The sequence below is a fragment of the Sphaeramia orbicularis genome, chromosome 4 (genome assembly GCF_902148855.1).
Source record: "Sphaeramia orbicularis chromosome 4, fSphaOr1.1, whole genome shotgun sequence".
In the NCBI taxonomy this organism is placed as follows: domain Eukaryota; kingdom Metazoa; phylum Chordata; class Actinopteri; order Kurtiformes; family Apogonidae; genus Sphaeramia; species Sphaeramia orbicularis.
Window position 1 is genome coordinate 32,833,541 of NC_043960.1, and position 11,230 is coordinate 32,844,770.

The following is an 11,230-nucleotide window of genomic DNA, read 5'->3' on the forward strand; positions in this document are numbered from 1 at the left end:
ACATTGATTTCCAATCTGTCATATAAATAAGTGTAGACAGCAGCAGCAATGAGAATTGAGTTTGTGTGTCCTTTACCTTCTCAGAGGTGTTGTCAGTATCGGCGTCATGGCGTTTCTGAGTGAATATGATGTTAAAGACGGCGTGTGAGCGACTGCTTGTTTCATTCATGTTGGTGGCAGCCACAGTCCTTCAGAGACAACACAAATTTACAAAACAAAGAGATGAAACAACAAACAGCCATTATAGGTGTGATGAAGTCATTTCACAAAATTAACAGCTTAAGTGTGTAATTAAAGTAATTAAAGAGCTTTTCATTGATAAACACAGATGTGAAGGCTTATGATTAGGCTCATATAAACACGACTGAAAGTTGTCTATTCATTTATGGAACAATTATGTGAATATCAGCAGTTTTGTCAGAACCCGAAGATTAATGCAAACATAGTCATAATATCATATTTCTGTAGAACAACCCAAATATGCAGACAAATACAATGACTGTTGAAGGCTTACCATATTATGAATAATCTCCATAATCACAAAATCACAGATACATTTCTAATAATCAGATGTATGTAGAAGTAGTTATCACATTAAGTCTAAAAATTTTACTCCCTATTACCTACGTCTACTTGCTCTGCTACTATTGACTTTAAAATACATGTGCATGTTTAACCCATAAAGACCCAGTGCTACTTTTGTGGCAGTTCCTAAATTATTTTTTTTTCTCTCTATTTAACCTTTCATAAGTGATTTATCACTATTTATCATAATATTATCCTCTCCATTTTGCATTTTTTCAGTGAAAATCAGTTTTTTTCTATACTTATTTTACTGATCATGTACTTTAATCATTATGAATCTGAGATTACATTGAATGGTTATCATACCAACAACACAGAAAACTTGAGAAAAAGTTACTTTTACAGTAAAATCTATCTTTAATTGAACATAAACCAAGTGTGTCTGTCCACTGTCATTGATCAAACTCCATGAGTTTTACTGGTGAATCAATGAGTTTCCACACTCACTATGGAGCCTCTGAACGTCCAAATAGGTCAAATGACCTTGAAAAGAAGACAAACTGTTTTACATTGATTAATTTCCATGTATCGATAGGATTAGTGGCTCTAAAGTTATTGAACATTTTAGTTCAGTAGATGCTTTTCTGGTATATATTTGAGTCGTTATGGGTTAAAACTTTTCAGATCATATTATTATCACTTGAAACTCTAATAATGTGTTTTTTAGTAATAATCACACCTAAGATTGTTTTCTCTGGTGTGATATTTCTGCACATTCACTGGCTGACTACTGTGAGGATTAGTCCCTGGTAAGATGGTGGTACTATGTGTACATTTTCCATCTGTTGTTTCTATATGTATCAAATGCACAGGCCTTAACTTTTCCACTTCTTTAATAATAATAATAATAATAATAATAATAATAATAATAATAATAATAATAATAATATGTTTTATTTATAGGCGCCTTTCTTGGCATTCAAGGACACTGTACAGTAAAACAGTAAAACAGGAGAGTATAAAACAAACAATAAAGCAGAGTAAAAAATAAAAGGCAGGTTAAAATATTGGACAATGCAATTGTGTTCACAAAGAGAAAGAGGTCCTAAACAGATGCGTTTTGAGTCTGGATTTGAAGAGAGGGAGTGAAGTGGTGTTTAAGACCATTCATGAAGTGACTGACTGCTTTTTAACTGACATGGAAGTGGTGTTATTCTTGGTTGTAAACCTAATTTTATCATGAACCATTTGGAGCATAACAACCAAAGATGAAGTGGTTGAACCTTTGTTGGCAGCTGGAAACTAAAATATTACTTTAACTGTAACGTGAACTGTTACGGATATGTTGTATTCTACAAGTTTGAGGGATAAAATTTGGGTGACAACAATGTAGAAGTCTGGAGAAAAAAAAGATGTGCAATAACTGCTGAACAAAACCCATTGTTTATTGGTGAATAAATGATCTACTGGAGCGATGGAAAAGACAGAAACACAAGAAACAATGATGAATACACTAAAAAAACTTGACAATTACAAGACTGAAAAAAGATTTGGTTGGAGTAATATGTTACCATACCCTGAATCAAAACTATTATGTGGAAAAGGCATTTAAGTGACTGTGCGATCTCCTTACCTGGCCTTATTTCCAGAGTCCATCAGGTCTTGGATGTCATTGTAGGAGGTGACAGCGAGCTTGGACAGGTCCTCCACGTACGGCCCCATCAGAGGATGTTCTCGTACACGTAAGTTCCCTTTGTTTTTTGGGTTCAGTAAGTCCCGCACACGTTCACAGTAGATCTCCATGTAGCTTACCTGTCCAAATACATAAGATTAGATTAAATATCATGGTGACAGCTTTACATTTAGGAGGTTCCAGTGACAGGGATCTCACCTCCACAGAGTAGGACATGCTGTTATCTGTATTGTCATTGATCTTCGTGAAGAGATCCTCACACATCTGGACAGAGAAACATAAGAACATTCAGAATCAGCATTACCTTAATAAGTTATCATCACTGGCAAATTCATCAAGTTACAGTCTTTACCAGGGGAATGATTCCTTGTTGATCCTTCACATCCTGCTTCCCCATCATGGTGTAGGACTTGCCAGCTCCCGTCTGGCCATAAGCAAAGATGCAGACGTTGTAGCCCTCAAAGGCGTGCAGCAGCATTTCCTCTCCGATATCTTTGTACACTTGCATCTGAGAGGCATAATTAACATCCTCGGGCTGCGGACACAGATCAATAACCAGACAGTTTAATCTTAATCCCCTCATAAACCTGACAAACTCAACACAAAAAGATGCACAGTTATACAAATGTGTGGGAGAGCCTTTGTTGGGGTGTCTGTACAACATTTGCACTGTGTGGGGGCAAAGAGAGTTACCGAGGTGTGGGACCAGTAGGAGTAATCAAAGTTGAAGCTCTTGTTGTCTTTGGCCTGCTTGGGGTTGATGATGGCTGAAAGACAGGACAAGAAACACGGGTCAGTGAGAGGATGAGAGCTGCCCATGTGAAACTTTATCTGAGCTGGGTCAGTGTCATGTTGTGTTAATAGAGCTGGAAAAGCTTCAGTGTCCTCTGTTTTCAGTACCAGGACTCATCTTTGATGTTTGGGCTTCTTCACTAAAACTAAACATTAGAGCGCAGATGAATTCAGATGGGAACTTCATGGAGAAAACATATCTGAACACCAGTTACAGTTATGTTAAAACAGAAAATGATGCCCTTTGAAGCTACACTTGTATCTACTGCTATTTCAGAGTTTATTTTCACAGTTCAAACCCAAATCAACAATTTAATACAAACAGCAGAAAAGTTATCATTTTTGGTAACTAGATATCCCATTAGTCCGCTCAGTGACACTTTAGTCCATGTGTATAGAAGCCCATTATGTAAGTGTATGAGGTAAATCAAAGAAATGAGGTCAGTATCTCAATATCGTAAGAAACGTTCTAAAAATAATGATCTTGCACCAAAAAAGTATGACTTAGTGTCTCAATATAATGTCAGTATAGTTGAGGATGTGTATTAGTTTCAGATACTAACTGATTTGATTTGATGGAAGTCATTGTAATATTCGGAAATGTCATTATTGTAATTTACAGGATTTTTTTTTTCATCTGAAAGCAGCAGATTAGCTTCCCCATACTAGTAGATGCAACCATTCATCCTTTTTAATGCTTATAATTAAATTTTTTACTACAAATTATCATATTCATATATATATATATATATATATATATATATATATATATATATATATATATGATATTTTGTAGTAAAAAAATTAATTATATAATATAATTATAATAATATATATATACAGGGTGGGGAAGCAAAATTTACAGTGAACATTTAGTTGTTTTTTCTCAGCAGGCACTACGTCAATTGTTTTGAAACCAAACATATGTTGATGTCATAATCATACTTAACACTATTATCCATACCTTTTCAGAAACTTTTGCCCATATGAGTAATCAGGAAAGCAAACATCAAAGAGTGTGTGATTTGCTGAATGCACTGGTCACACCAAAGGAGATTTCAAAAATAGTTGGAGTGTCCATAAAGACTGTTTATAATGTAAAGAAGAGAATGACTATGAGCAAAACTATTCTGAGAAAGTCTGGAAGATACTATTAAAGAAGAATGGGAGAAGTTGTCACCCAAATATTTGAGGAACACTTGCGCAAGTTTCAGGAAGCGTGTGAAGGCAGTTATTGAGAAAGAAGGAGGACACATAGAATAAAAACATTTTCTATTATGTAAATTTTCTTGTGGCAAATAAATTCTCATGACTTTCAATAAACTAATTGGTCATACACTGTCTTTCAACCCCTGCCTCAAAATATTGTAAATTTTGCTTCCCCACCCTGTATATATACAGTACATGCTTACATACTTTCCATCACTCTTAGCATTTCCAGTTCATTCTTCCTTTTGTAGCTTTCAGAACCATCTCCCTAATGCAAAATGACTGGCACATATTTGTATGAATACTCAACCACACCATATCTGCTGCGGTTTCACTCAAGCCAACTATATAAAGGTTTCCTCTTTGCTCCCAGTGATCCAGACACCATTTTCTCTGCTAATGCAGGTGCGGTCAATAACACAGGAAAAGGCCCAGGGCAAAGTACACTCTCAAGTAAGTGTACACACTTTTATTTCCTCTGTACGCTGCTGCTCTTCCAGCAATGAAATATAGGCCAGTGGGACTGACTGGGTTGGGTTTAATGTTTCAAGACCATTCCTCATAATGACAGAGATGAAATTCTTGTTAAAGAGGCCCGACGAGTCTAGGTCTCTGGCAGACGCCCAAATATGAACATAGACAGCCTACTGTTCACACAGCAATCTCTTCAACCTGCAAAGTGTTGTTTGCTCAGAACTGTCAAAAAATGATTAACATAAAACACACGAGGCTTTCTCTAACCACTGCATCTCCAAAATCAATTATGTAAAACAGCATTAGATGTTTTCCAGAAAGCTCACTTCCTCGATCATCCACTGTCTCCTACAGAAATGTATGACTCAGGCCGCATTACGAACTCCTTCCTGCTTGTCTACTTACAGATAGAAATAATCAAGCACTAATCTCTGCATTAATCACATTACTGTTAAAGCAACAGCATGTGAAATCAAGTAAAAATACACACCTTCCTCCTGCAGATATCTCCCTTCAGTCCAAACCAAAAGACTAAATATAAATTTAATGACCTGATACTGTTTCACACGGGAAAGTGAAGAAGCTGTTCCAAGTTTCCATATTGAACCACTGAACAGAGCAGTAGGTTCACATCTGACTGAATCTGATTGGTAGTTAATTACATAATCGAACCCTCTACCTATTAGAAATTGTGTGATTTTTCAAAGTCTGTGTCACAGGTAAGATTTTCTACTACGTGATTTGCTAAAGCCTGAGTCCACAGAAGTGGCTGGAAATCTTATTGAACATGTCCAAAGGTAATTTTGGAATTTTTGCCCAGTGATACAAAAAACTGAGCACTGCAGCTTTAAGTATGACTGGTTTATTACAGATTTATCGTCTGGAACATCATGTATTCACAGTATTTATTAGGGATGGGCATTTTAAACACTTTTTGAAGTCGAATAATCAAGACAATTTAGATTGATTAGTTGTGACATCATCAATAACAGATGCCCCCTACGGCAAAAAATGTTTAATAATAAAATAAACTGATCAACCAAGGAATGGGTTGAACCATTTATTTTATAAAAACACTTGTTCAGAGCTTACTTTAACATATTTATTGTTTTTAACATTTTTAAACAAAAATGCTGATGTCCAACTGAATAAAATAATCTAACATTTTGCTTCACATTATTGCTTTTATTCAACCTTGCTTGCATCACATAGAAACTAAAGAAAAGTTGCAGCAGTCATTGCCAAACATTAGATCATCTTCGCTATTAAGCAAAACATAAATCTTTTCCCACCCCAAATAAAAATTAATCAACTAAAACGTCGACTATTCCTATCCCTATGACTAATGGATTATTCATGAAAATCCCAAGTATTTATGTTCAAGAAAGTCATAGTAGTAATGAAAGTACTAATGACAGTGAAATACGTAAATAGAGCTGAGATGTTTCATAAATCCTGGCCTTACAAGACTGGAAACCATCAAATAAACCAGGTTTTAATGAATTCTTCGACCCCTGGTTTGACTTCTGCACCACTGCAGTATGACATCCTTGGCTTACTCATTTCTGATTGTGCTATGATTCATACAAAATGACCCACTCCCCCCGAGCAGCCGGAAAGAAAAGCGCCCTGCTTTTAGTTAAAGTAATTACTCCAGAGTGGCAGTGACTGGCAGTATATACGAGAACAGCACTGAAACACACAGGGCTGCCTATCTAAAATACGTTTACTGGCTTGAATGACGTTGTCAGCGCTCACTGCTTGATGTCAGTCCACCTGAAGCCGCATCTAGCTGCTTATTAGACTCACAAAGCACGTCTTCAATCTTCATCATGCTCTTCTTCACTACCTGTCGACTTTTATTATGATGGAAGCACTGACGATGAGGTCAGATCTGGATCGATGTCATCGAGGGGAAACTAGACAGCTATAGTCTATTTTTTTCTCACGAAATGATCACATTACCGAGACATCAATTTAAAAGGTCAGTTACTTTTCTACTTTTATTTTGGCAGAGAATTTATGCACTTTCTTCAACACTGCTCAGTATTTCCTGTGCATACTATAGTAATCATTACTGCTAAGGTACAGTTCACCTTTATTTTAAAGATCTATTTGTTTTCAGTAAGAACGCAGTGAGTAACTTAATTGTAAAAGTAATTAATGACAACAATTGGTCATTCATGTAAAATAAACTCCTTTAGGTTTATTCAAAACATGCAGTTTCTCGCTTACTAAACATAGTTGATTTCTTAATTATTTCATTGCTTCCATAAGAAAAAAAATTCAACAATATTCACAGCAAGAACAAAAATTCAAGTGTATTTAAAATGTTAATATTTTTTTTTACCACTGAGAAGTCAGTTTAGTAGTTGTCATATAGTCATGGTAAACCACAGCAGAGAAAGTGTACAGCATCCTCTTTATCTCTAATGTATGTGCTTTATGTCTTTCATTTTCTAGAAACCTCAGCTCCCCATGATTTCTGACAGTCTTTACTTCGCAAATATTCCTCTACTCATAACCAACCATCGCTTGAGGTTTTTGCCAAGAATAAAATTAATTTAGGTCTTTTTTCAGTCTTTTTTAGTAAACACATCATCCCTTATTAAGCCAAGATTTGTGAGACAAGCATCATTATCTCATATTCCAAAATATAAAATTAGGATCAGGATGAGCCTTACATATTTTTCTCCAAAACATCAAAATATTTGGTTAAGTTATAAAGATTTCTGAGTGAATACAAGCACCTGCATTTGTCACCATCAAACATTCATAATTCTCACATTATTACTTCTCATTACAGTGATGATAACTTACTGATATTTAATTTTGTTGCTTTCTTTCTATATTTTCCATGTTTTCTACGTGACAGCAGCTGGTCTTTATTATTGTGACTGAAGGATGCTGGTTAGATTGTCACGGGTGACCTGCCGCGTTCAATAGGAAAGGAAATGTGGCTGCATCAGCAGGTCTGGTAGAGAGGATGTGAACTCAGTGACAGAGAGTAGAGGAGAGCTGCAGACTGGATATAAGTTATATATAACTCAATTATATTTAGCAACAGCATGCAGGCTAGATGGTCTGTTATCGGCTGATTCTGGTTAAGTTTGCATCCATTTTTATAACAAGTAACAAAATCTTACCAGCAAACATTTCAGATGTCAGATACAAGGTGAAATGTGTGTAACAGCAGAATGACAATATTACACTGGCTGGCCTCATTTCATCCACTTTGAAATGAAGTGATTTTGAAAGAAATCTACAGTCCAGGCAGGGGTAAACATCATCAAATATCATTTTCTCTGAGTTTTCTTCTTTCCTCTTATCTCCCTCCAGAGTCTCAGAGTTGTTGGAACAAGTGCTCTTGTCCAAATTGCACCTCTAGACTACCAAAGTGATGATTCCGAGTAAAATTGGTGGAGTCCTACTTTAAGCACAATACTTTGAGTTAATAAAGTAAAGTCTTTAACAGATTAAATTGTTTAACAGTTCAAAATAATTATAATTCTATTTTGTTCTCTGAGTATTTATCCCAAACAGGGAGTTCAACAGAGAACTCCATTATTCCTCCAGGTCTGTCCCCTGCATCTTAATTAAGGTCGGTGTGGGAGGGAAGATCTCTCAAACAACAAGATTACTGCCATTCTCCTGCTTTGTGGGAACTGGGCTATTGACCCACACATGAGTGTCAGAGAGCACAAAGCAGAGTGTGAGACGAACACAAAAACTCCACAAGTTCTTTTTTTCTTCCTTTCCTCTGCCTAGACTACAGAAAGACAAGGCTTCATTTATACTCTGCGTCTTTAGCCCCTTCAGACATTGCAACCAGTGGGATTTTCATGGCATCAGTCTGCTCAGCCTCCAGAGCTATTTGACTCAGTTTGGAAGGGAACAATCTGATCTGCTGGAAAACCTACAGCATCACTGAAGCTGTTTGCCCCTGTTTTTCCACTGAGGTTCCAGTTAGGTTATTATTTCTTCTCACCGAAGGATCAAAATGTAATGTCCAGTTGCAGAGCTAATATGATATAGTGGGAAATCAAGAGGAGGAGTGATTTAAAAAGATGTAGGTCTGAAGAGACGTTTAAAGCATTTTTGTATTACTTCTTTTACAAGCTCTATTTCTGGAAACATAAGGACAAAAATAATAAAATCCAGTAAAAATTTAAATCTGTGGTCGTGTATATTCAATATTATTAATTATAGATCTTGAAAAACAACAGGTTTGGCACAAAGTGGCGAACCACAACTCATCCTAGTTTTCAAAGACTATGGGACACATCCACAAGGGTTGGAATGTGCTTGTTAATAGTATCATAAATTTACCACATTTACACCTGCAATCTCCTCCTTTTCAGGACCTATTCTTTAAAGATTTTATTGATATGCTGTCATAAACACGCTGATAAAGTTTAGTGTTTGGGTGCAATCAGCCCTTGTTCTGCTGATTGGGCCATAATGAAAACTGCAAAGAACAAAACCACTTTACTTAACGCCTTTGATTAGTAGAGACGTCTGCACACAAGGCTTTACATTTTGCCTCTTTTGCTCCTCTAGTATTTCATCTCTGAAGCCCATTCTTCTGAAATTTTTGTCAAAGCAAGCTCCGGCTATTAATGTGACTCAGGCAGGTCTGAAATAGGCTCCATTAAAGTCTGATTTTTAGAAAATGATAACCAGAATTTGACCGAAATATTAGCGCTGATATTCTTCTGACTCACAGCTGGCAGCAGCGTCACATTGCAGCTCAAACAATTAGTGTTTCTCCAATAAGGCTGTGAACAACAACAGTAAGTACATGAACAGCAAATCCACGTCAGTGAGGATCTGATGGCAATAAATGTTGTGTATTCTGCAGCTGTTAAACTCAGATTCCAGTTAGGTTGTACATTGTAAGGTGAAATGTTTGGAATAAAGCAGCCAGGTTTTCATCTGTCAGGACATTTTTATTTTTGTGTTGCTCAAGTTGAGAATTAAGGCAGTTTTTATTGCATGCTCTGACCTTTGCAGAAATAGGGCTTGCACATAAAAATATCTAAAAATTAAAAAGTAAATCTACATTTATGAAAAACAAAAAGTGAAGCATCCAATTCCATCCATTTTTTTGTAGTTAGGTTTTGTTCCATAATACAGAGAGTCATTTCTATCTCATACAATCCTTGTGGGAGCTTTACAGTTTGACTGATGCTGTACATCTAAAGCCAAATTTCAGCTTGTTCTGCACTGTAAAACCACTATGCTGGTTCTACACAAACACTGTATCAGTATGAAGTAGAGATTGCTTTGGAGTGCTTGTGATAAGCACTAAAAATGGCATCAAGAAAATTCATTAATTCATTCATTTCAAGCCACATGTACAACCTGCTTGATTAAAAACATCAAACAGGCTTTTTGCGATTGGAAATCAGACTTGCAGATTAACTCTACAGGACATCTCCAAGGACATTTCAGTGGTATGTGCTAATCCATTCCCAGTGGACTACAGTGGGTCTGATTTAGGTTTACTAAAGGAAACAAAGCTGACAAAAACACCCCTTGTCCAGTGATGCAGACACAGAGAAAGGAGCTGCAGTAATTTTAGAAAACGTCGTGTCAAAGTTGTTAAGAGAAAAAAAAGAATCAATCAGTTTAATTCAGGTGTGGAAGTGAACCCACACAGATAAAAAAAAGAAACAAAAAAAAAAGCCACCCAGCTTGTTGTCTAGTCACCCATGACATGAGGAAGGAGGGGGAGATGGCTAAATTAGGCCAAATGGTAAATATTTCAGGACGCTTCATCCATTATTGATGCATGGCTTTACCTTGCTAAGCAGACTACATATCAAGTGTCTTTCCAGTCTCCTCTCAACCAGAATGCTCGCTCTGTACGCTGTAAACCAAAGGAATGCTCTTGCGCTTTCTTAAAAGTGTTTTTCATCGGGACCCAATTATATTTCTTTCTCCCAAATTTTGCATTAGCGGTGCATGTTAACTGGTAATAATGTTTGTTAAGTGTTAAAGAAGCAGCCATTTTAAAATCTGGTTTAATCTGGCCACACGACAGGCTTTGTCCTAAATAAATATCAGGCCATATTTGCAGGAGGTTATGTCACCTCCAACACTGTGTTCAGGAGTGATTTTATTCACACACCTGCTCTACTGCTTTCTCTGTTTAGACACAGAAATCATCAGCCCGAGAGTAATTGAACAGTCATTAATCTGTCAGAAGTTTTAATTTTCTCTCAGACAGATTAAAACGCAGAGTTGTCTAATATCAGAGCTGAGACTGAATCCATTTTTTCTTTATCTTAGATAAGAGTGTGCTAGTTCCCATGAGATTTGCACATTTACCCCCAAATCCTAATATCCCCATGGATGTTATGTTAATGCCCCCACATGTACAGTAAGAGGTCAGAGGTTAGGTCAGTAACAAAACAGCTTAAACTCAGTCCTTTTGAATTAAGACCAGCTCACGCTCACATCTGGTTGTTTAAATGCCTTCTGTTAACCAGTGTCTACCCCTCTGCTTATCATTGATCACAGATTATTCATATT

The 11,230-nt window shown here is 36.5% G+C and overlaps 1 protein-coding gene across 12 annotated transcripts in view; it reads right to left on the bottom strand.

Moving 5' to 3' along the window:
* Positions 1-11,230, bottom strand: part of kif1aa (kinesin family member 1Aa) — a 55,093-nt gene that overhangs the window by 41,423 nt on the left and 2,440 nt on the right. For all 12 annotated transcript variants that reach the window (XM_030131733.1, XM_030131727.1, XM_030131735.1 and 9 more), the window contains exons 3-7: positions 2,912-2,985; positions 2,571-2,753; positions 2,417-2,482; positions 2,159-2,337; positions 77-188 (exon numbers count right to left, since the gene is read on the bottom strand). In XM_030131733.1, coding sequence (XP_029987593.1) covers positions 77-188; positions 2,159-2,337; positions 2,417-2,482; positions 2,571-2,753; positions 2,912-2,985 — 614 coding nt within the window. The remainder of the gene's footprint in view (positions 1-76; positions 189-2,158; positions 2,338-2,416; positions 2,483-2,570; positions 2,754-2,911; positions 2,986-11,230) is intronic.